The following is a 27,500-nucleotide window of genomic DNA, read 5'->3' on the forward strand; positions in this document are numbered from 1 at the left end:
CAATCCGGTGACTGCGCCATTGGTAGTTTTCCCGGTCAGCCCACCCATTTTTGGTAGGTTTAATCGTTAACTCATGGACGCTGTCAGGGCTCAGGAGATAGCTGGTCCAACGAGCTGAACTTGCCCTACGACAGCCTTTGTTTACTCCCCAAGGGCGAATCTTCTTCAGCTGTTTTGCTCATGTTGACTCTCCTGCCTGTGCGCTGCTCTGCACATCATGGTCCATGGTCTATCACTATTACCAACACCTCTTGAAACAAGCACGCCATGCCCATTAATCACTTTTATTATATAAACCCATTTACCGATATTGCCTTTACCACCAATGAAAATCTAATGTTTATCACAAAAACAAAGAAAACATTCCCAAACCGCTGCTAATCAGTGTCGCATGATTTTTTTCAGATACGAATGAAATATATTCTACTAAATTACTGCTGTTCTGGTGGGGTTTAGCAATTCTACGCGGTCCAGACATCTTTACAATTGTAACCAATACACCTTTTAAATGTCGAATCATTATCGATCTTGATATATATATTTGTGTTTATGTGTGTGTGTGTATATATATATATATATATATATATATATATATGTACATATGTCTACATATGTGTATATATGACACATACATACATATATATATATATATACATATATACATATATATATGTATGTGAGTATGTGTATAGATATTACATATAATATATATGATATAATATACATATTTATATGATATACATATATATGTATACACACACAACACTCACGCACACATATATATACATGTATATATATATATATATACATATATACATATATATATATATATATATATATATATATATATATATATATATGTATGTGAGTATGTGTATCGATATATGATATAATATATATATATATATGTATATATGATATAATATACATATTTATATGATATACATATATATGTATACACACACATACACTCACGCACACATATATATACATGTATATATATATATATATATATATATATATATATATATATATATATAAAGAGAGAGTGACTGATATTTAGAAAGTGTAAAATCTTCGCTCACGATTTCCACTTAGCGAGTGCATGTTTGCTACAACGCCAAAGTATGCATCAGAGCAAGCACAAAAATGGTAGTGAAAGATAAAAACTTTCAAATATACCTATTATTGTTTTCATATTTTACGGTCTCTCTCCTTGCCTCTCTCAAACTCTCTCTCTTTCTCTTCATCAATCTGTTTTCTTATTGCAACTTTCTACCTTTCTACCTTCGGTCTGTGTGTTTGAAGACAGACAGACAAATAAGTACATGAATGAAGAATGTGCAGATCACGTACATACTGTACACTAACCCCCCTTGGAATGTACGCAAAACGCAGCCCCATTGTACAGTTGCCTCAGAAAAGTTCCTTTGTGTCATATATTCTTGTTCTGCTTTAATCCCTTCCTCATTTACATTTTTTTGCCTTCTTAATATGATATTTTGCATAGCTAAGGTCCGTTGGTACTGTACGGAAATAAGCATTTAGTCACAGATGTTTAAAGTACTTTTGCAACGGTGCCACATCTTGACTGGAAATAACATAGGGTTTATAGGAACTTCATGCACAGGGTAGCTGGATAATGGAGATAGGCCTATACATATTCTTAGGTGTTCTATCATAAAACTCTTCCTTTCGGTTTACGTATTCTTTAATCCTCTGTCTCTTTTAGCCATTTGTTTTACACATCTCTCCTTTTCTTTACGTGTGTGTTAATGTCTGTCCCATAGTGTCTATATCTTTGTGTTTGCACTTGTCTGTATATATATGTGCCTGTGTGTTTTTTTTTTCCTTTGCATGTGTGTGTATCTCTGTTTCTATCTTTCTGCCTACCTGTCAATCAGTCAGTTTATTTGTCTTTCTATTTGTATGTCTGTCTGTCTGTCTCTCTCTCTCTCTCTATCTTTCTCTCTCTCTCTCTCCCTCTCTCTCTCTCTCTCTCTCTCTCTCTCTCTCTCTCTCTCTCTCTCTCTCTCTCTCTCTCTCTCTCTCTCTCTCCCTCCCTCCCTCCCTCTCTCTCTCTCTCTCTCTCTCATGTTACCTCCTCCCCTCCATACCGCCATTGCGTGCCAGATTATCATTATTCGCCCAAAGGGTAAGAAACCATATGTATAATTTTCTTTTCGACAATAATACTGCTTCATGAACACTGACACACATAAAAAGCATAATCCGATCGTAAGGTCATATAAATAGGTCATTATATAGGTCATTATCACTGCCTTGAGCACAAGAGGTGATGGGGGGGGGGCGGTGGAGGTAAGAGGGGGTAGGGGGGCAGAGGAAGAGGGGGGGGGTGAGGGGGGACTAAGCTAGTGAAGGAATAAATCACTCCTTTGAGAATTTCAGAGCTGAGAAAAAGAATGTTAATTTCTCCATTACTTATATCGCGTTATGTTTTTTTTTTTTTGTTCTTCCTTTTAACCAAAGTAGTTTCTACTCTTAGGCGAAGCAGATTTAATTTCGTTCGACCGTCATTAAGCACATTTTCGTGCAAGTTATGTAAAAAAAAATTGCTGACAAGCAAATATGCTTCTTTTTTACTATACGCTTTGTTTGATTATTTTCATTATTTCTAATGATGTGTGACTTTAATGTGGCAATTATAACACTCTGTAACATTAGCACCATAGATTACAAAAACTGCTGTAAATCATGTTTTTTTTTTGTTTGTTTTTTTCAGAAGGGAAAGAATACAGGATTTTTATCTGATTATTATTCTCTCAGTTTCTTTCTCTTCCTCTCTACGCAAAACTTTATTCTATCATTACCTCTCTCTCTTTATTTATCCCCCCCCTCCATCTCTCCTCGCCCTCTCTCTCTCTCTCACCCTCCATCTCTCACCTCTCTCTCTCTCTCTCTCTCCCACCCTCCCTCTCGCACCTCTCTCTCTCTCTCTCTCTCTCTCTCTCTCTCTCTCTCTCTCTCTCTCTCTCTCTCTCTCTCTCTCTCTCTCTCTCTTCCTCTTAAATTCATCCCCTTGTCTTTATTTCTCTCTCTGAGTCCAAAGGAAAAACAACACCAAACACAACATTCCTGGCCTCGTAGTTTTCTTCTTCTCACCAATATTCGAGAGCAAAAAAGCTTCGAACAAAGATGAAACCTCGAAAAGCTTAAATGAACGTCAAAATTTAAGAGAAAGAAAATCATATGTTCTTGTCTCTTACATCACACCCTAGCGTGTTTTGGCGCGATAAATTTCCCAAATTAGGTTACTCATTAACAGGAACGAAAAATAATCCTGTGACTTCTTACATATTCGTCACTTTATATATGATCTGAACGCCACTTTAAAACACCTTACTGAAGCAATATCAAGCATCGACTAGCTATTAAACCTCGAAGCAAGTCGACGGTTCACCGTCACGAAAATGCAATCGATTCGCTTTTCACTCTGGATAAAAAAAAATCTTATTAATTCCTGATGAAACAGAGAAGTTAGTGAAATTAGGTTTTTGATAAATTGATTTTAAAACTCTCCTTCTGACTAGGGAGTAAGTGTACGAGATCAAATTTGAAGTTAAGGATAGCCAATGTAAGTCGACGTTTAATCAGTCGAGACTATCAATTAAGCACAAAGATTATCCTCCATTTTTCTGAAATATGTACTACAGGTTATTTACTGGAAGTGAGTGTAGCCTACCAGCAAATGCCGTCGATTTTTGTGTTTAAAAAATATATTCACTCTACATTAATATGCATATATCTGCAGTAGATTTCAAGCAAGCATTCATCCGTTTACACAACTGTCAAGAAACACACATACAAATCTTTCCGCACATGACCGTCATCCAGCAAGAGCAACAGGAAGAAGAAGAAGGGGAAGAAGAGGAAGAGAGAGAAAAAAAGTTACCCAACCAGACATTAGCTGTTCCTGCCAAATCATCGCCTGCATGACACGCCATTGGATTACGTCATGACGGTTAGACAGCGTGACCTCTGATCACGAGGACTGACTGACCCCGTTCCATACGTGGTAATCTCCCGCGACGCCCTAACGCCATGTACTGTTGACCTGAATACAAAGGCGTGACTCCCATTCATGGTTAAGGATGGTATCACCTTCAGTAATGTTTTAGGTAATAGTAACGATTCAACAGAACAGAGGTATTACGCATTCATGTAAGTATGTATGTGTGGATACAAGAGGCCGTTTGAAGGATGGTAAAACATTCTACCGTGTTGATACTATGGTAGAAAAACCCACAATACAAAACGAGATTTTATTGAAAATGACACTACAGTTTAGAAATCCACCTGATTTACATCTTCAGGTCTGAAGGTGAAATCCAGGTGGATTTCGAAACTGTAGTCTCATTTTCAATAAATCTAGTTTTTGCATTGTGGGTTTTTCTACCAAGTTTCCGTCTATTTATATTTTTTTTTATATTAGTTTATCTAATGTGACTATCCGTTAACCTTATGTATATATATATATATATGTACAAACACACACACACACACACACACACACACACACACACACACACACACACACACATACATACACACATACACACATACACACACATGAGAAAAGTATTCGTTTTCTCTGTATCCTTTGGTGGTTTATTTACCGGAACATAAATAGCGGTCTCTCTCTGCCTTGTCTTGGCCTCACATTATGTAATTTCCATCAAAATATAATTCGTTCGGCATATTTGTAACTGCATTGTGGGATGTCATAATTGCATGCCTTGCGTTTATCAGGAAAGATAAATTAAGTAAAGAAGTAATTGAAAAGATAGTATATGTTACTGATTTTTTTTTTTTTTTCATACGCCGAGTGGCAACAAACCTTAGTCACAAAATACACACACATGTTCTCAAACACACACGTCATCCTCGTACACACGGGACAGACACATTCAAACGCACATGCACACACACACACGCACACACATACACACACATATATCAACAATCGCACATAAAAGTATGTAAGCATCAATATCGATTTGCAATCTTGCAGAGTAACAACCGGAACTCAGAGAAGCTGTTGAATTATAGGTTTTATTGCTTAAGAACATCTTTGTGATGGAAGCCATGTTGGAGTGAGACGCAATGAGTCATTCATTTTTTATCCACCAATCTATATTTTTATGTATTCATTCATTCATTTATTTATTCATTACATGTTAAGCATTACTTTTTGCCTTTACTTCCTTACCACAAGCACCATCACCACCCTCACTGCTGGCACAATTATCATTTTTATTAATGACGTCATTTTTATCAGCTCATCCATCCGGGACTCGCCTCGCCTGGGCATCAGTCTGAGTGCTTAATAGACGGAGCGATTCCTAAGCTCTTCATTGTCCTTCCTTTATTCTTTCTCTTTCTTGCCCTTCCCTTGCCCACTTCTTCTCCTCTTTGCCTTTCCCTTGTTTCTTCCTCCTTTACTTACCTATTCTCTCCCTTGCCCCTTCCCTCGGGGATGGTAAGGCCCAGCATTATGCTCGTTTGCCGATCGATCCGACAAGGGTGAAACGGAACACCGACTTGACTTAAACTCGTCTTTATCTTACTTATGTTGGGGGTTTGCTAGGATGTTTATTTATCTATCCCTCTTTTTTTTCTGTTATGTGTGTGTGTCTGTGTAAGTGTGTGTGTGTGTGTGTGTATGTGTGTGTGTGTGTATGTGTCTGTGTAAGTGTGTGTGTGTGTGTGTGTGTGTATGTGTGTATGTGTGTGTGTGTATGTGTGTGTGTGTGTGTATGTGTTTGTGTTTGTGTGTGTGTGTGTATGTGTGTGTGTATGTGTGTGTGTGTGTGTGTAAGTGAGTGTATAAGTGTATGTGTGTGTAAGTGTAAGTGTATGTAACTGTATGTGTGTAAGTGTATGTTTCCGTGGTCGTGTGTGTATCCATTTCTTGAGAAAAAAGACGTCCAAAACCGGAGCGACACACAGAGGCGGCCTGACCTGAAACCGAGCGGCCACGCAAATACTTATCGGACGCCCTGCAAATCCAGCGCGAGACCGGCGATTTCCGACCATTCGCAGATGAAAGGAACGTCGGGATAGTCGTGTCGGGAAGCATTTCCTTCTCCTGGCCGCCCTCACACGAGATCTAAATCGCCGAGGCTGGTTGGCAGGATTTAAGGATGGTGGTGCAGTCTCCACCGGGGATACTGAATTCATTCCATGTTACACTTTGTTTGAAGGTCACGTAGAGGACACGCAGTTTAATTTCTAGGAAAACAACGCTTCCTGGGCTGCCTGGCCTTGTCATGGATACGATTATTAACCGTCATACGGGCCCTTCTGTCGGAGGCAAACCGCGGTGTATTCGCATCCGGACAGCCACGGGGCGCACCTGATAGAAGACGCCCTGCTCTTCAAAGTCGACCCAAGGGCAACTGGGTGAAGAAGCGTCAGCGGCAACAGGTAAGCTGAGTTAGGTTAGGCTAGGTTAGGGTACATTAGGTTAGGTTAAGTTAGACTGCATTAGGTTACATAAGGTTAGGTTAAGTTAGACTGCATTAGGTTACATAAGGTTAGGTTAAGTTAGACTGCATTAGGTTACATTAGGTTAAGTTATGTTACAGTTGGGCTGGTCAAGTTAGGTTATCCAGATCCATGTCGTCCAGAGAAGAGGTCATGCTCAGTCGCAGGATTGACAACCGGATGCCGTTTCTGACCCCTAACTAGTCTTCTTTTTAAAGGTGTGTGTTTTGGTAAACAAAGGCGCCAGAAAAGGATTCATATCACTGTGACATTTATTACCAGGATTTTGTAAGATATTCCAATCGAAAAAGATTTTTTCCCCTTATTACTTTAACACCAGATGATGTTCTTGATAACTTATTTTGTCGCTTTTACCGCAATTTAACACAATCGACGGATACAGTCTACAATTAGGGGTCATCCATTTTTTAATAATATTCGTAAGCGTGCAAAAAGTACACTTTTCCTAAGGCCTTTTTCCCTCCCTCCAGAGTGTACAGAGCAAAAAGACAAAAATGAAAACCTCTGCCACAGGATCTCTTGGGTCTAAAGCATTGTTCCCAAAATGAACGGTGGGAGGTACATAGACTGGGGGGGGGGGGGGGGCAAAAGCGGCAGTAGGGGTGTGATAGGACGGCCTTAGGAGCAGTTAATAATGATAATAAAAAAAAAGATTAACAAAATCTGATGACAAAACATGAACTAATATAAGCACATAAATCCCATTAACAATTACTATGAAGACAATGAACTATAGTAACATGGTTATTGGTGAGATGTTGATTTACCCTTCCATATTGCTGGCACAGTTAAAACTGCTAAACAAATTGATTTACTAAATTAGGTTCTGCTTGTAAAATACATCTTTGTGTTCTGTTGTTTTCAATTTGAAGCATACCACAGTAAAACGTGGTGAGATCGCATGTGTGTATGAGAGGGGGCGCTAGGAATCCAAGCAAGCCAGGGGGGCGCCAGCTTGAAAAGTTTGGAACCATTTGTCTAAAGCAATGCACCGATACTGACAGATTCCAGCAGGCGACTATTTTAGGACACCCAGCAATGAAGGATATCTTGTTTTTGTCCATGGGGTTTTCAACAGGAAAATAAAATTAATTCTAAAACATGTGTTCAAGTATCTTTGTATGGGAAATGAGGCATCTCATCTGCCGTACATTTCCCAGTCTTGATTTCTGCAGTGCGATACGAATGCAATAAATAACTTTTAATCTTTAATAATAGCCGGATTTTTCTTTAAGTTCTTAAAAGCGCACGACAGATATTAACCTTCTACCCCTAGTGTACGGTTTGTGCGGTCATGAAAATGATAAAAAAATATGAAAATAATAATGAGTAGGTAAGTATTAACATTGCATAAATGTGATAATAAAGGGATGACAGTTAAAAAGAAAGACAATATTTTTTGTGCTTATAACCGAAAATTTACAGATCTTTCTAGAACTGAGCTTCCCACATTTATTTATTTTCGTTCTGCTTCGGTGAAATGAAAAGGTGAAATATTTATATAGCATTGCTCTTCATCTCTCTCTCCAGCGCCTGTGTTTGTGTGTGGGTGAGTGTGTGCTTTTTTTTTTTTTTTTTTTTTTTTTTTTTTATCGAGAACTAGCATTTTGTGAAACACCATTGCAAATGAAACTTTACCTGTTGATATTTCTATTCAAACCACAAATTCGCCACCAGACCTGCATATTATGTATATTGTGCAATATGTAGTCTAACCCTTAGTTAATATCAATGACAAGAGCAAACACAACCAATCAGCCAATTTGACAATAACCATCTTTAACCAGTTTACAAAAAACAATTTCCCTAACGCTCTTTGCCGTAAATTCTCAACCCTCACGTAGTTGGGAAGCTTGATAAAACTGGACTAAACACCACCAAGAGAAAGTCCGACTCTCGGCTCCGTAGCAGAGGAGTAACGAGGACACCAACAGGGCCGCTCGTGTCGGAGGCGACAGTGGCGGGAAACATGTTTGGCCGCTTCTCTCGATCGCTTCTGGTGGAGGTAATTTTTTTCTGGTTTTAAGCGTCGGGTTGCACTTAGAAGGTTTATTGTTAGATTTTTTTTGTGTTTCTATCTCTGTCTCTGTCTGTCTGTCTGTCTGTCTGTCTGTCTCTCTCTTTCTCTCTCACGCACCCACACACACACACACACACACACACACACACACACACACACACACACACACACACACACACACACACACACACACACACACACACTATGCACATGCTTTTGCATAAATATATCCATACATATGAAACTTCTTTAAACGTTGAAACAACTTATTAATAAAATTAATTACATTTTTAAAAAGAACACCTTATTAGTAGATGGAATGGAAGGGCACTAAGAGCAAATACACATAAACATGAGTTTGATATTTGAAGAAAAGCTTTAAGAGTAAATAGCGAAGTTAGAGCTTAGGAAAGCCTAGCGGTCCTGTGGTTTCTGACGGTGTCCTCGGCACATCAACAATTATTTTAATAGCTTTTAATACGTATTATGTAACCTTTCTGTTTTACAGTATACAATACAAACTTACTTCTGAGAGAACTGATTTTTTTTTTTTTTTTTTTTTTTTTTTTTACTTTGTGAATATCATAATATAAGAAATAAACTGTTTTGTTATTAGCGCTCTTTCTCTCGCAACTGACCCAAGCTTCAACACTTTTTTGACGAATAAAGTCCACGAAAATATTTTTTATGATCGGTAGCTTTCAAACCGAATTTCCTTTATTTTCCTACGAGATTTATTTATTGATTTACTTATTTATTTTGTGGGGGAGTGGTATTATTTGTAAACAATAAACAATCACAGAATTCGTTAAAGTTAGATGCTTATAATGAATCTGATGCGAGTGATAATGGAAAATGGTGCTCGCAATAAGGGTAGTTAGTTGCACAGGTCACAATAGCTTATGCAAATAGAAGGGTGTAAATGCGTATTGACAGTATACATTGGTCATGCTAAATTAGATGTTTGTTTTCTTTAATCTAATACATTTTATATTATACTCCTTCCTTCAGTCCTTTTTTTTTCGTTTCTCTGTCTCCGATTTCCACTTCGCCTAATTCTGTTTTCCTTTCCCTCTCTATCTCTGTTTCTGTCTTTCTGTCAGTCTCTCCGTTTCCCTCTCACATATCTATATATATATATATATATATATATACATATATGAGCCAAGTACGTATATAAATATGTGCATACGTAGTATATGCAGTTATGCATCTATATCTCTTTACCTCCCGTTCTTCCTTTAGAAATGTGAATATGTGAAAACAGCCTTTTCGACGCTATTCCCAAACTCAAACTTTTAAACTTTGTATACTCGACCTTTTGCAGTGAACGGAGGAATTCATACGTATATAAACCTTGCATGTCCCACCTGTTGGTTTATGACTTTCCGGAATACGACTGCAATACTCGCTAATTTGGAAAGGAAATGATAGAAAAATGTAACCGATATATTCACGGATTTTGTTTATAATATGTTTCTATTCAATCTTTAGACTAAAAATACGTTTGAGTTTGATATACGTGTGAGAGGTTTTATAACATTACTAAAATCTCTAAAAGGTATCTGGTCTTTTTTGTTAAATATGCATCCTTTCATTTCCGAAATCGCGCAACATTCTATCTTTACTTCAGATATATCATGTAATATTCTCTCTTTCATTAATCTAACCATTTATTCATTTTTACAACTGATTAACCAGATCAAGGGACCGAATATAGCAACTTACCTCTTGGATTTCTCGCAGAAGTACCTTGGCCGCAAACTCGTCTTTATCATATCACAAAATCCGAGTCTTTATCCTACAACTTCTTCCAATCACCCTCACTGAAGAGACCAATAGATCAGAGTCTCCAACGCACACACTCACACACCCAAACACACTCGCACGCAGTCTCCTAATCCACAGAGCACAGGTGAGTGTGGCGTCCGTGTGTGTCTCTCGGGGAAGCTGCGGCACGTGGCGGCGGCGGCAAGGGTGGCGGTCGACCTGCGAACTGGCGGGGCCGCTCGACCCGCGCCCGCTGGGAGGGGGGGGGGGGGGGGGAGTGGCGCGCGTGCGTGGTGAGGACACGTGTTGGGTTGACTCATCTACCCTTTGGACGATTCATCTTCGGGGGACACGGCCGGTGAGTGAGTGGTTAGGGCCGGCGGAAGAAAGGCTCTTTAGGTAAGTATGATGTCTGATGTTAATAACTTTACTTGATCATCAATAGAAAATGCACACACACACACACACACACACACACACACACACACACACACACACACACACACACACACACACGCACGCACGCACGCACGAACGCACACACACACACCGAGGTACAAAAGAAGGTATATAGTTATGAAAAAAGAAAACACGTACAGTACTTATTGCATCAATTATACAAGCAAGTCATTATTGCAGATATATGTATTAACAATCTTTATCCCTCAGACATTCAAACTGCTTGCCCGCGTTAATCAACCCAGCCTCTAATCGTGAGCGGACACTCACAATGGTCTTTATCAGCATCAATTTCCTGACAAGCCCGTGGAGGCGTTGCAAAGATTTCCTTCCACTGCTCACACGTATACTATTCTTTGTCTTCCAGTAATGTTTTCAAATCCTTTTGCGGTTCTCGTCCGTCAAATTACCAGCCATGGTTAAATTACCACTTAAACTGCACATTTGTGTTTATCAAAAAAGGAAAAATTACGATAAAAGTATTATTACGGTTATGATAATTGTGTTATTATAATTAATGACACTGAAAATATAAAAGAATGAGGCTAACTAATTTAATGTGCTAATGATTCTAATGAATTAAGTATAATAACATTGATGTGATACTGTATACCTACTTCTGCACCCCTTGTTTATATATATACATACATACATATATATACACATAAATACACACACACATATATATGTAAATTATAGTATATGTACATAAATATATATTACATATGATATATGTACACATATAAATATACATTATAATATACATACATACATACACACACACACACACACACATATATATGTATGTATCCATCTATTCGTTTCAATCGAAGCAAGATGACATAAAAAAGTAGCGAGACATTTGGGGCCACGCATAGTTTATAGTTATTCTTTTATCTTTTTTTGTTTTGTTTTACCAGACGTCATTTGGGACGGTGCAAATATCGCTTCCTCCTCCCTCTCCCCTTGTCTCAACCACTGTCAACTCGGTAAAATAAAATGTACACACACACACACACACACACACACTTTGAATTCAATACATCAAGGTATCAACTCATTATGTGTGAACAATACATACCGGATAAATGTTTCGCAATATGACAAAGATCCAAAATTGAAATTGTAACTTGCAAATATATATGTATATATAAAAGGGGAATAAAATGCTATATTAACTTTGAATTTATTTACAAACAGTTAATATGTACATCGTTTCTTTGAGACAAAGAGTATAAGAAATGACTGATGAATTCGAAATTCGGTGTTGTAAGGGGATAATTCATGGTCTAATGAAGCAATTATGAATGGCGTAATATGCTAAAGAAATCAATAAATAACGACATGGCTGGAATGGTTATATGCACAGAACTGACGGTGAAAAGGTGATAAAATGAAAGATCAGATGGATATGAAAACACACGCGAACGCCCCCCCCCCCCCCCACACACACGCGTGTATGTTTTCATATCCATCTGATTTTGCAATTTATTACTGTTCAACGTCCATTAAATGGTGACTGGGTAAAAAGAAAGAACAAGACAAAACGAGGCCGAACGCAGTCGGTGGCGCTCAGTGAACGACCGTGAAGTAATCGGAGAAGAGCTCCTCGCCGGGCGCGACGTCCCGCGTGGCCACCAGGGCCACGAGGCGGAAGGGCAGGTCGGCCACGGGCACGTCCGCAGGGGGGGAGTACCACAGATTGGGCAGGAGGTGCCTGTCCTCGAGAGCCACCTCCCCGGGCCTCACCGTCACCTCCTGGTACGCCACGTTGCTCGGCCGCCCTGGAGGGGGAAGGTGCGGGTTGAGAGGCCAATTATCGGCTTCGTTTATGGCCTAATTAAGCTATTGGTTCTGTTATTATGTAGACATGAGAAATCCTTAACCATAAGATCCTGGTGTTTTATTTCGTGCTGATGTAGACCTATGAAAAGATAAAAAATAGAAAAAAAAAAAATCGCGCATCCACACCACTGAGGACAAAACCACGCCAATTAAGATATCAATAATAACCAACCATTTCATCACTAACCAGCTGTCCGGTTGTTCACGTACTGACCGACGTTGAGAGGATTCACAGGGTGGGGGGTGAGCCAGCTGGTGTCAGCCATGGTCAGGTGGCCGACGCGGTCACGACCTACGCACGATCTGGTAGAGGGAAAACTCGACTCTTTTACTTACGTTCTCTATGAGTGTGGTGTGTGTTGTTCTAATAGTGGTGTTTGTTGCTTTCGTTCACGAGTCCATGACTTTTTTTTTTATAGGTTTATCTGTCTATGATTTTGTTTGTTCTCTCTGATACATTTGTCAAAAATCTCTCTCCAGGCTGTGGTAGCATTCTCCTCTAGCAATTTTGCTGACCTGCGTTCAATTCCCGCGCTGCCAGTGGATGGTAGCCCCGGCCATGCCTTGCACGCAGGGGGTAATTTGGAAGCCCTCATTATTCTCCTTTTTTCTCCTTCCCCTTCCCCTTCATCTCCTTCATCTACCCCCCTAACCCCCTCCCCCCTCCCTCCACACCCACAAGCACCCCCCGCGCCCCACCTGAAAGCCGCCCTCGAGATCCTCCTGTCGTTGCCATCGACATGGACGCCGTCGATGCAGCGGAACACGAAGGAGTTGCCGACGCTCTGCAGGAAGATAGGCTGGAAGGGCAGGTACAGGAGCCCCGGGTACAGCGCCACCAAATGCCCTCGCTGTACCCGGGACTGTGCTTTTCCCTGGACCACGACGCCCGTGCCGCCCACGTGGCTGGCCGCCCGCACCACGCTGAAGCCCAGCACCTCCTCCATGACCTTGAATGAGGACGGGAGTAGGTGATGGAGGTCATTCTGACAGTTTTTAAAGGGGTTAATACTGGTTGTGGCGCTGATAATCAGATAATGTTTATCATCATAAATTAAGATTTTAAAATATATAATACTAATAATTATGATAATAAAAATGATAATGTCAAAGAAAAAGAATATGAAAATAATAATAATATTGATGATGATAAAAATATAATTAATAAAAACAACAGTAACAATAAATAAATAATATCTATAACAGTATTAGTAAATAATTACAGTAATAATAAACAAAAGATAGCAATAATATCAATAATAATAATGATAATAACAATAATAATAATAATACTAATAACAACAAAAATAATACACAAACAACAACAACATCAACAATAATAATCCTAATAATACAGAAGACCAAATTCCCCCCCCCCCCCCCTTCTACTCACCCGGAGGCCCAGCTGGTGCTTCTCCTCCAGGGCGCGGGCGCGAGGGAGGGCGAAGCGGAGGGCGGAGGTGAGGCAGGTCAGCTGCTGCAACACGAGGTCATCTGGAATGACCTTGTCTGACGCGACGTTCTCCACGCTTCTCACGCTCCTGGGAGGGTGAATGGGGGTGGGGGGGGGGGTCAAAGGTGGTGGAGTTGGAGACGAACAAAAAAGGGTTTTTTGAGTGATGCGAGTTCTCGCCCTCACGCACGCACACGTGACTGATGTAAACACGAACACACACGAACACACACACACACACACACACACACACACACACACACACACACACACACACACACACACACACACACACACACACACACACACACACACACACACACGCACACGCACACGCACACGCACACACATCGCGTTTCTTAAATTTTATTTTAGCAACAGTAGGTGAAATTAAAATATAATATAAAGTATAATTGGGGAAACTATCGCAAATATTCTGCGATTATTTGTTAAGTTACACGTCCAATTAAAGAAAACGAGAATAAAGCAAGGAGAAACTATAACATTCTATGTATCCTAACTATTAAAACTTAATCCCCACTGACATGTACCAAATTTCCATTTCTTAAAATAACGTCTGTTTTTCTTTGCATTTCCAAACTGTTACTTACTATAGGCTACATGAGCTAACCGTGATAAGCTAATACATTAAAATTATTAGCCTTTACTCTTTCTGATTAAATTATGAAAAAAATAATGACTGATAATAAAGTGTTAATAATCTGCAAATTCAATATTCACATAAAAATGGATTACTTGGCACTGTGAAATATGAAACAAACAATATTCATTAATTTTCAAAGAGAAAGGATGAAATCAATACACGCACATACATGCCTATATAGTTCTACATGAGTGATTGTGATATGTATTTATGGAGAACGTGCACGCCCGCACACACACACGCACACGCACACGCACACAAGCACAAGCACACACGCACATGCACAACACACACACATACACACACACATACACACACACACACACACACACACACACACACACACACACACACACACACATATATATATATATATATATATAGAGAGAGAGAGAGAGAGAGAGAGAGAGAGAAAGAGAGAGAGAGAGAGCAGACACACACACACACACACACACACACACACACACACACACACACACACACACACACACACACACACACACACACACACACACACACTCACACATGCACATAGCATCATTTCATATTTGCATGTATTGACATGATATGCCTGTACCCCCCCCCCCCCCACACACACACACACACACGCATGTTCTCACTCATGCACTCTTCCAATACACACAAATCAAAATAATACAACATAAGTCTTGTCATGTAATTTTATTTCAAGACCAAAAATCCTTTTGCAAATCAACATAAGGAGTATATACATATATGCTAGCTCACATCTCTACAATAACACGAAACAAAATTATTCCTGTTTTTTAAATCAGATACAATTTCTACTTGAGATTCAAAAAGGGAAGCTTTCTAAATATAACTAAAGAAGAATAAAAATATTCCAAGTGCAGTAAGACAAAAATTATGATGACTGTCATATTATATGTTCTTGCATGAGAAAAGATGCATTAAAAAAGAACACAAGCTTATAACATCTAAGACAAAGGTAATGAAGTTTATAAAGCAAATATAAAACAATGCACATATTGAAAAAAAAACTATAAACCAGAATAGTAATAATAGTAATACTTATGATGTTACTATTACTATCACTACTTGCAGCAGTTGTAGTAATAACTGCTGAGAGAACTATTACCCTCACTACTACTACTGTTATAAGTACTATTATTGCTGCAACTACAAGTAACAATATGATATGAATAATAATGATACTACTACTACTACTACTACTATCATTACTACTACTACTGAACTACTACCAATACTAATAGTAATAATAATAAAATACTGCTACTATTACTACGACTGAATATTATAAAACAAAATAATTATACTAACAAGAATTAATAATCAATATTTGTCATTAAACAAATAATATAAAAACTACTGCTACTACTATTACTACTACTGCTACTAACAGTAATGAAAATAATAATAACACTAATTAAATAATAGTGATGATCATGATGGTAACTTTAATAATGGTAATAATAAAACAATAATAATGACAGTGCTAACAATTATCATCATAATAATTCTACAAACATATTGAAAAATGGAAATGATTCCCTCAGAGGGAAGAGGAGGGGATTGAGAAGTCAGAAAAGGGGGAGGGGAAAGTGGAGGAGGAGGAGGAAGAGGAGAAGTGAAGGAGGAGGGGAAGGGGAAGTGGGGGGGAGGGGAATTGGAGGAGGAGGAGGAGGAGGGGGAAAGTCAGGGAGTAGGGAGAGGAGAAACTGGAGGAGGAGGGGAAGGGGGAAGAGGAGGAGAAGGGGAAAAAGAGAAAAAAGAAGAGGGAGTGAAGGAGGCAGGGGAGGAGGAAGAGGAGGAGGAGGAGGAGGAGGAGGAGGAGGATGGGAAAGAGGAAGAGGAGGAGGTAGTGGAGGTAGATGAAAAGGATGCTGAGGAAGAAGAGGCAGAAGAGTAGGAAGAGTAGGAGCAGGATAATGAAGAAGGGGAAATGAAGAATAAGAACAGTACAAGATAAAGAAATGGAAAAGGAAATAGAAGATAAAAATATATGGACAGGAAGATAACATGATTTTCAAGGACTATATATTTTTAATTATGGGCGTCTTCTGTACATGCCATAAAAGTTAATCTAGTATTAAAGTTTAAGCCAGATCTCTAATGTGCATGTGCAAAGGCATCATCCAAGATTAAATTTAATTCACCTCCAGACCAGGTTTTACTTTTGAGCTCAAAGTTTAATCCTGCACATGCGCAGAACAAGCTACCTAATCCCACCAATCATGCATTGATACGTCATGACAACGTCATCAACTCCATAGAAAAGATGGAGTTGAGTTGCAATTAATATTTATAATAAACAATAACAAAACAAATTCAGACAATTTCATGTCAAAGATGTATATGAAAATTCATCAATATATTTTTATAAGTTATGGGATATTCAAACTGCAGATATAACTCTCAACATTGAAAGGAAACAAAAAGAAAATCCTACAGAGAATTTCAGAGTTCACAGACACAGAAAAGGCAATGTTATTTCCCGGTTTGAAAAAATATTCCCAACTTATGCAATATATTAATCAAATAAGAGGGGGCTTTTGATAACATCACAATTAGATTTTAGATTTAAAGTACAAACTTTCTGATTCTTTAAACTAGACTTCGAAACCGCGTGGACATGTGTTATCATGATCCTCACTAGCAACACCCTGAAAACTACCCTACCCATGCCCTGCAATCAAACACGGGAAAGAGCTCTCAATTTATAATATCAATTATAAATTGATATTAAGAGTACCGCATTTTTGTTTGACACCTTTATTTCGGTTGTGTATAATATTTATAGGCTATTTGAAGCCATTTATATAATTTTATTTGTACTAACGTACATTGGCATGATATAATACTAGCATATATATATATATATATATATATATATATATATATATATATATATATATATTTCTTCCGTAGCAAACGTTTCCTTTTCAACATTAGCATATAATATGAAACTAGTAGAGGGTGAATGCTAATTGCCATTACATAGATACAGATTTACTGATAATCACACTGATTCGTGTGGCTGGCAGTGTGTCTTGCATCTTCTGTGCAAGTACTGTGAATTTGGATTAACTTTAATCCAGAATGAAGTTTTGATGCGTACAGAGGACACCTTAAGACTTTTTGAACCAACACATGAAGGTAGTGGTATTTACTAATCACTAATTAGTAATTTTCAAGAATATCAAAAAGCCTTTAAAATCTCCCGAAGTTCTTGGCCATCCTCCCAGTCTGTGCGCATAATAAGCTTGAGCTGCCAATTATTCTCCTTGATTCGCTGAACAAGGGAATGCAAATCCTGATTAGAGAGCCCATGCCAGAAGGCAAGAGGGGCTAGGTAGCACAAGTCAGGGCAGTGCAAGAGCAGACAGTCTATTCCTTTCAAGCCAATGGCACACTCATTAATCTTTAGCTTGTGTAATTTTCTAAGGCCATCTTCAATTACTGCATAGACGATTAGGTCATCATTGATGCACTCAAAGGTCTCTTGGTATGGTTCTCTTTCAAAGGTGATATCCAGTTCTCTCAATTCAGGTGCTTTGGTCAAAAGACCTAGGAGGACCTTGGATGTCCCAACAGTTACCCGTGCAAACTTTAGGTATGGCCAGTCTGACATCTCCGTTCCTTCTTGCAAGGCTACAGAAGATTCTAAATGCTCCAAGTTGGGGGTGAGTTCCACCAGCCATGACAGATCAAGGTAGCAATTGATGTGGTCTACAAGTATGAGCTTCTTCAAGTTCTCTCCATTACCGAGGAGATAGTCGTATATCTGATTCACAAAATTACGGTAGTAAAGGCTGAGAGTGAGGGATGAGATGGAGCTGAGAATATGAAGGCAGTCAAGAGAGGAAGCATCAGTGTTGAGGCAGGTGAGATGAGGACACACTATGTTCATAAGAGATGCATGGTGTGGTAGGATCCTTGCATCCCACAACTCTTGTAGCTGGAAGGTCATGTGACCTTCCACTGGCTGCAATACTTCCATGACACTGCTGATGGAACCAGCATGAATGTCTCCCCCAAACGATTGAAGTTTGGGGACATAATGCAAAAGAATGACAGCACTTACTAGACTCACATTAGTCTCACTCAAACAAACATACTTTAAGTTCTTGGCACAAGGTTGTGTTGGGATATCCTGTAGGCTTAGCTTTTGCAGATTTCTGCCCTCTACAGATAAAGGATCTTTCAGCAGAAGGTTTGCTACAGACTCATCATCAACCTTATAGGACTCTCTGACATCTAGATACTCAAGATAAGGACAATTTGTCCCCATCATTCCAAGAAGTACTGTGTCGGCAACCCCCTTCAGAATCACCCATCGCAAGTTCTTCATCTGATTGAAGATTCGATAGAAAGTGTGATTAATGTCTACTAAATACTTCTTGTCTGACTCTGTCTTCAAGTTGCAGGTCACACCAATCTTAGTCAGATTGACCATCAAGCCAATGGTAAGTGTGCGGTAGAAGTGCCATACCTCATCTACAAAGCCATAGCCTCCTTTTGTGAAGTCAACAATCTGAGTACTACGGTCTCCCAACAGCTCCAGTATCAGGCATTTGCTTGACAGATCCCACTTGTACATGTGCTGTTGGAAAATGATGTTGAGAAGCCTTTGTCTGATATTGGAATTGAGGTGTGCTGTAATGTATTCCCGCTGTTTCAGGCGCTCCTTTGGTGCTCCTAGTCGCTTCACATTCCTAGCGAGCCACTGTAACACCCATTCAATACATATGTTGGTCAGAGAAAGAAAAGGCTTATAAGGCGGCATTGTTTTTGGTAGATTTCCTCAGAGGTTAAAAAAATAAACACTTCAGAAATGACTCAAGAGAATTCATATACTATAGTATGTCACAGCACCACTTGTCTTGTCCTTCATTCACAAGAAATGGATATGATGACGTTTCTGCAATTAAAAGAGAACTTGCTGTAGCCTTTTTCTTTCACTACATTCGAAGCTCATGCATGACTATATCTTGTTTTTTTTCAGTATAGTTGATGAATGTACAAAACATCACTGCCTTTCAACACAAATTTCTACTGGCATAAAAACCTGACAAACAAACTCCCACTCAATATCTGATCTTCTAGCAAAAATTGTACAGGAACAAAATCCTGCTCTATGATATAAACATGCAAAAAACAAACAAAAAAACAAGACCAACCACAGAACCACAGTTGGAGTGGCAAAATAGTACAAACAGGAAAAACAAAAGCCAAAAAGGACACATAGGAAAAAGCAGTAATTCATACAATAAGAATGAGAATGATTCTGATGATGACTAACATAATGACATGACGTATTTCATATTTTCAATAGAAGTATTTACATCTTTAATCTTTTTACTCTTTATTATTACTTTTCACTGGTTGTGAGTGTTACAGAAAATAGCATATACCATTATTTTTTTTCAATATTTCTAAACTATTAAGGAACTTTAGAAGCTTCTTGAAGTTCCTTGCCATCTTCCCAGTCTGCACGCATGATAAGCTTGAGTTGCCAGTTATTCTCCTTGATTCGCTGCACGAGGGAATGAAAGTCCTCATTAATGAGTCCATGCCAGAAGGCAAGAGGAGCTAGGTAACACAAGTCGGGGCAGTGCAAGAGTAGACAGTCTATCCCCTTCAAGCCAATGGCACACTCACAAATCTTTAGCTTCTGTAGTTTTTTAAGGCCATCTTCAGTCACTGCACAGATGATTAGGTCATCGTTGATGCACTCAAAGGTCTCTTGGTATGGTTCCCTTACGAAGGTAATGTCCAGGTCTCTTACTTCAGTTATGCTGGTTAGAAGAGCTAAGAGTACTCTAGAGGATTCAACAGACAACTGAGCAGTCTTTAGAGAAGGCCACTTGAGTACCTCCCGTCCCTCCTCAAGGCTCACAGTAGCTACTAGATGCTCTAAATTTGGGGCAAGTTCTGTCAGCCAAGATAAATCTAGATAGCAGTTAATGTGGTCAACAAGAATGAGCTCCTTAAGTTTCTCTCCATTTTCTAGAAGGTAGTCATAGATGTCGTTCTCAAAGTTTTGGTAATAAAGGCTGAGAGTAAGGGATGTGATGGAGCTAAGATTTTCCAGGGACCCAAGAGAAGAAGCATCCGTGCTAAGGCGGGTGAGCTGCGGACACACCACGTTCAGAAGAGAAGCTTGTTGTGGTAGGATCCTTGCATCCCAAAGCTCTTGCAATTTGAATGACTTGTGTCCCTCCTTAAGATGCAAGTTATTTATAACACAGCACAGAGAACCTGCATGAATGTCTCCTCCAAATGATTCAAGGTTAGGGACAAAATGCAAGAGAATTCCTACACTTGCTAAGGTCACATTGGTCTCACTTACACATACCATCTTTAAGCTGTTTGCACAAAGATTTGTTGGGATGTGCTGGACACCAACTTGTACAGACTTCTGGCCCTCTGCTGGTGATGCATTTCTTATAATTAAGTTTGCTACTGCTTCATCATCTATTCTGGGAGACTGAGCAACATTGAGTTTCTCAAGATGAGGGCAATTTGTCCCCATGGATAAGAGGAATGTTTTATCAGCAACTCCTTTTAGTGTCACCCAACGTAAATTCTTCATCTGATCGAAAGCTCGATAGAGTGTGTTGTTGATGTCTGGCAGATACTTTTTATCTGACTCTGTTTTAATCCTACAGACAACGCCTAATCTTGTAAGGTTGATTATCTTGATAACATTGAGGCTTCGGTAGAACTGCCACACCTCATCTACATATGCATAACCACTCTCAGTGTAGTCAATACATTGAGTGCTGGTGTCTCCCAGAACCTCTAGCATTAAGCATTTGTGCGAGAGGCTCCATTTATACATATGTTGTTGAAAAGTAATGTTGATAAGTCTCTGCCTGATGTTGGAAGTGAGATGGGTGGTGACGTACTCCCTTTGTTGTAGGCGCTCCTTTAGGGATCCTTGTAACTTCAGACTAGTAAAGAGCCAGTCTAAAACCCATTCAATACATGTATTGGTCAGTGAAAGAATAGCCTTGTGTGGAGGCATGATTACTGACAGTTATTGCTCCAGTAGCAAAAGAAAGACAGCATGGATTTTTTTTTGGGGGGAAAAGCATGTATTACAACACTGCCTTATTTCTCAAATGACATGGACTGATGATGATTCTGCAAGTAAAAGAGAGCTCTCTGTAGTCTCCTAATACACTTTGAACTATACATTACTCTTCATTCTAATAACAAAAAGTTACAATCAAGACACTATTTAGACTAAACTTTGAAAAGCTTATTATCTAGAACATGTGCAAAACACTTCTGGTAATATCCTCCTTAAAATATTCTTGTACAGTATAATAAGTAGGATATATCATACACTAAAATCAACACCCATAGCCACATCATTCATTGAATTTATAATCTACAGTGCAAGGAGGAAGGAACCAAAAATACTCAACTGTTTGGTTATTCAACATATTCATATTTTGAAGTATATTCATTATAATCACACACCTCTGAATATTACTTTCATAGCTTGCATTTATAGTTTTTAATGTGCTCTGGCAAAGCAAACACAGTTATCCACATCTCTTTCAAGTCCAGTTAATCCACAAGCTCAAACAGGCCTTGCATGATGCAACTAAATGATTATGTGCACTCATAAAAGAAAAACAGAAAGAAGAGAAAGAGAGCAAAATAAATTAAAAGAAAACCAGCAGTTTCAAACTGCTCGAAACCATTTGCTTTAGGAAATCTTAAAAGAATTAAACTTCAGTGTCTTTATAATTTGTTATACACTGTTTCTCTACATTTTCCATATTATTCTCAGTCAGCTGATTAATATGCAGTTACATTTTATGCAGTCATGTTAATAAGCATGTATACATTTTATATACATTATTACATTAATCATATGATAAACCTAAATGATTATGAGTTATGCATAGTTATTAAAGACTACACAAATGAAGACAAAAGACCTAACACATTTTTTCCTAAGCATGACACCAGAAAAAGAAAGTTAGTGAATGCAGATTTTTACCAAGTAGTTTAGAGCTATACAAACACCACATTGTTAGTTTATGCTAATATCAGAAAAGCTTATCAAGATTAATACATGAAAATAAGTTGTGAAGCCTTCAAACATTTGGAAAAAGATCAAACTGGAATAATCTTACCTCTTCTTCAGATTCAAAGCAATCCATGGCACGAATCTGTACTTGTATGACTGCCAAATGGATGACAGCTTTTTGAACATAACTCTTCCTTAAGGTCACATGGGCTTGTACTATGTGCTTATTGTATTCTTGAGCATGTCTGAAAGAAAAAAGATGTTTCAGTATACAAATTCTGAGAACCAGGCATCTTCCCAAATATATGTACATGCATTCATACATCAAATCTTATATTTTTGATGAATGGTAGGCTGTTTTTAATGCTTCTATGCTGAAAATTACCAAAAAATGGACATAATTTCTCATGGTAGAAAAACCCACAATCCAAAAACTGTATTTATTATGCAATGTGGGTTTTTCTACCATGGTATGAGTGTTTGGAAGAGTGTTTTGCCATTTGTAATTTCTCATATTATCTATTCTTATCCATAAAAAAAGACAAAATGATCAATAACACCTTATACTTGCATGATCTCACAAAAGAACCTTCATATATCACTTATAATTATGCTTACAATTGTGCCTCTCTATTGTAAATACTTTTTAAAAATCTACAGGATACAATAAAAAGTTGAAGTTCTTGCTTGTGATAATATTTATATCCTGACCAAATTTAAATTGTTTAACACTCAGATATATTTCAAAATATTTTTAGTACACTTGAGCATATAAATTAATAAAATTATCTAATGATTTAGGTGAATCCGAGACATGAAGGTAAGATAGAGCTTTGTTTACGGGCACATAAATGTAATGTACAAAACAGTATGGAGGATGTGTTACAATACTTATATCTTACATAAAACAACACAGAATTATGATCTTAAAAAAATAATTTCTATATAGAGTGACTATACCTCAGATATGTTTGAACATTTCAACAACTTTATTCATATTTCCATAGAAGAACAGGAATGGGGAAATTTCATCAGGTACCATCTATGACTATGTTTTTGTTTATGCCTATATAGTAAAGTCTTAATTTTATGCTACAAAAGGCTTTCACACTGATTTATTGGCTTGAATTTTACCTGACAGAATGCTTGGCTATGACAAATGTAAAATATTTGCTTGTCATAAAACTTAGTGGCTCATATTTCACACAATATGCAAAGCAATTGCAGCTGAATCCACTCCTATCATCATTATGGCAAAGGACCAACCAACATAGCTTAGACTCATCTCTTTTATTACATTAATCTACAGGGTACTTATTGATATACATAATTTATCCTAAACAGTAGAGCTTCCTGCATTACAACTGCTCTCTGCTTTTTCACAGGGAACTACCATAATGACTCAAATCATTTGGCACAACACATAGATACACAGTAAATAAAACAAATCAATCCTTATTTATGATTAGCTAATGAATGTATGGCTAATTTTCATTGGTTGTGGAAAGATCATGCTAATTTTTAACTGAATGATATGCACTGTACTTCATATTATAGCAAAAGTGTGAAATGAAATACATCCAAAATAGTTTATTTCCTTTACTACTGTAGATGTGTTGTTCTGTGTTTATCATCTCTGTTTGGCAGTATAAATATGCAAATAATGTCAAATAACAATATTGATTAATAACGAAAGATACTAAGAGAAGAATTAATAAAATAAACCTGGAAAGTAAGAGATAAAATGTGGACAACCACATCCCCAACCATCACACGCGGAACATGCCGCAAGACCTAGTTGTTCCGGGGCCCTACCCTACCTGAGCTACCTTGGACTGAAAATAATCATTGTTGTACATTTCTGGCTGCATGTGTGTATCTGTTGTTGTTTTCCATTGCAAATGAAATAAATTAAAGTACTGGTAATAGTTTACAAAGTGACTACACCCTCTAAATTCTTATCACTAGTCAGTGACTTAGGGTGCACTCATAGGAATTCACAAATGTTGCTGTATACACCAATGTCCCTCCTACACCAGGCCATTTGCCTCTGGACACTCTACTAAATTGTTGTTATTTCCCTACTGGGGGATCTGCCCAATTGCCGCAGACTTATTCCCCGTACAGGATTTGTCACTCGCTACGTTCATCTTTTCTGATGTCATTCTCTGCCTGCAAATATTATTATATATTTCAGTGAATGTAGTTTCTACCCTCACTTTTGCAGCCATTATTTATATGTATATCAAAGTATTATTCATGCACTGCACAATTTCCTTGCACAACTTAGGAAGTAGATTCCAAAGATGAAAAGTGTCTTACATTTTTGTCATTCTGATTAATACCGACAAAAAAGTTAGAAAATACACGGTCTTTCCATCATGTGCTAGATCGTGAACTATAAATTTTATTCAAACAAATGTACCCATTCTAAGGATTACTCATTCATTCAACACCGGCCCATGCAATTACCTGATGAATTACACTGTACACTATAAAATAATAGGGTAAACTTGAACCATTTCAATGATAGATAATACCGAGTTAATTTTGAATACCCAGGCAATGTTCTACACAGACATACGTCGTTTTTCACATCTATAGCTAATAAAATAATACGTTTTATTTACTTTTTTTAAAACCTGTAACTGATCTTCACGTTCAACTAACCTGCCAAGAGCCCGGAATCAGTACCTGGGATTGACCAATATAGCATCTGTGAAGCACAGCCGCAGCACGTGCCAAAGTGGGCGGAGCCAAGGGTATTTGTTTACATCGATCAGCTGTTTTCCACGTGTGATTTTCCCCCCCCCAATAAATGGTTGTTATCGTTATTATTACCATGAGGTATATGGCGGCAATTATCCATATTCTGTTCTAATCAGAAATTTGTTTATACTGTATGTTGATTTATTTATTGTGTCATTATTCTCAGTAGCTACAAAACTTTGTTTTACAATAATTGCAACTTTATAGTTTCCAGTATATTATAGTCTTAACTACAATGTTTTTAGAAAGTAATTATTAGTGTACTGTTGCTATTACCATTTATGATTGACATCGTTATTTATTAGTCGATTCATGAATACTACCATTACACCTGTCTATATTATTATCATATTGCTAACCACATCACACTACCATAATTATGCACTATGGTTACGAATGCCATGCATGCCATTATCGCAGCTGTTACATTACATTTATCATATATAATCGGCTGATATAATTACCGGAGAAAATTATATCAGTCCTTCATCTCGGAGTTATCACTTCAGTTACTCCTATTTTACTCTCATCCATCGGTCTCCAGCTCTTTCGCCTCAGTGTAAATTTTGCAACAATAGCGATGGAACCCCGACACTAAGAAAATATTTTTCATTTGTCTACCAAAAAGCGAAAGCATATTTTTTTCTGATTACCGTATTGGGTACAGCAATTTGTCGTTCTCAAGATCATTGGCAGTTTTAGAAGGAAAACATTCTTGGCATCCCTGTATGGTGGGCAACAAATACTAATCTTGATTTTAGGTCACGAGGTTTCTGTACAGTGTGAGATATGGCCTGTGACGTGACGATGGTTTTGGGCTGATGATGGGGGGGGGGGGGTAGAAAATTGTAGAATGGGAGAGAATAATGTAGAAAATTGTAGGGTGGGGGAAATATATAGAAAGTGGTGGCCTCCTTATGCAGGCAGACATGGTGACAATTTCCCAACATTTGAAAAATACAAAGGTTTATGGTTTAAAAAATGCGCTACACATCAAAGGACATATAACACTATGCTAAAGTATTGTGGCAAAAAGTGTAAAACATTGTTAACGATTAGGATAAGTGGACAGCAGAAGGGGGGATAAAAAAGAGAAGGAAAGGGGGAGAAGGAAAGAGCATGCAAAATTAGTTGAGGCGTGGGCTGGGGTGGTCCCTTTAATGCCCCCCCCCCCCCCACGACAAAACGATCAAAGGATTGGAAAAAAAAATACATATATAATCAAATTGGGCTCGGAAATACCTCTTAAATGCATTTACACACCATCCAAAGTTATAATAATATTAGTCTCCTGATGGAAGCTGACGCTCCTTATTTGTTTAATAAAACCGCTATGACGAAAATTACACTGCTGTTTGGCTATTAAACCGAGCTGGAGGTATTTAGTCGCAAAACGTCAAGATCATGCAGTAAATTTATTGGCGATACAATAACAATGGTAACAATCATTATTACACGAAGGAATGATTACTTTATGTGGCCTATTATTAAGCTTACAATTCTAAGTCGTTACACGCCCAGATATTGTTTTGTCGAATGCTCTTCCGTCTCTTCCTTATACTTTGCGTGCTCATTACCTCCCTGTAAGGTCTTCAGGCGCCATCCTAAATCCCTCCTGCTGAATTTCCTGTCTGGCTTCAGGGGAAATGGAGATTCTCCAGCGCTCGTAGTGGAGGATGAGGTCTGCTCTTACTTCGCGGCTCAAGATTTTGTACACGTAGTCCAACTTGCGTTGTTCGCTCGCTGCCAGGTGGTCCGCCTGCTCGGGCGAGAGAGCTCGGACAGACCGGTTCAGATTCCGAAACATGTCCCACCCCGGATTGGGGAAAGCATTCTTGATTTCCATCAGAAACATGAGCTTTTGCCAACAGTCAGCTGCATCAAAGGTCAAGCCTTTGTCTACTGCTAGGGCTGCTTCCATGTACCTGTTTTCTCGCTGCAA

The 27,500-nt window shown here is 38.3% G+C and overlaps 2 protein-coding genes across 8 annotated transcripts in view; both read right to left on the minus strand.

The window, feature by feature from the left end:
- Window positions 1-11,951: 11,951 nt before the first annotated feature.
- Window positions 11,952-25,543, minus strand: LOC125039419 (SET domain-containing protein 9-like). Of its 6 annotated transcripts, none has more exons than XM_047633322.1 (6): window positions 25,460-25,543; window positions 22,896-23,034; window positions 14,016-14,163; window positions 13,322-13,572; window positions 12,810-12,925; window positions 11,952-12,561 (listed from the first exon to the last, which is right to left on the minus strand). In XM_047633322.1, the coding sequence occupies exons 2-6, from the start codon at window positions 22,973-22,975 to the stop codon at window positions 12,350-12,352; spliced, it is 807 nt and encodes a 268-aa protein (XP_047489278.1). In that variant the 5' UTR covers window positions 22,976-23,034; window positions 25,460-25,543; the 3' UTR covers window positions 11,952-12,349. The 6 variants fall into 6 exon arrangements, with proteins under 6 accessions (XP_047489278.1, XP_047489279.1, XP_047489282.1 ...); XM_047633323.1 differs by having other exon boundaries at window positions 25,420-25,536; XM_047633326.1 differs by having other exon boundaries at window positions 25,484-25,507.
- Window positions 25,544-26,960: 1,417 nt separating this feature from the next.
- Window positions 26,961-27,500, minus strand: part of LOC125039418 — an 8,065-nt gene continuing 7,525 nt past the window's right edge. For both annotated transcript variants that reach the window (XM_047633318.1, XM_047633319.1), the window contains exon 4: window positions 26,961-27,500. This exon is cut by the window's right edge and continues 1,445 nt beyond it. In XM_047633318.1, coding sequence (XP_047489274.1) covers window positions 27,132-27,500 — 369 coding nt within the window. In that variant the 3' untranslated portion in view covers window positions 26,961-27,131.

Source organism: Penaeus chinensis, chromosome 27 (assembly GCF_019202785.1).
Source record: "Penaeus chinensis breed Huanghai No. 1 chromosome 27, ASM1920278v2, whole genome shotgun sequence".
NCBI lineage: Eukaryota > Metazoa > Arthropoda > Malacostraca > Decapoda > Penaeidae > Penaeus > Penaeus chinensis.

What these genes read in the sequence shown, in the direction of transcription:
- LOC125039419 (XM_047633320.1), bottom strand. Translation starts at nt 19,525, where the DNA reads ATGCCGCCTTATAAGCCTTTTCTTTCTCTGACCAACATATGTATTGAA.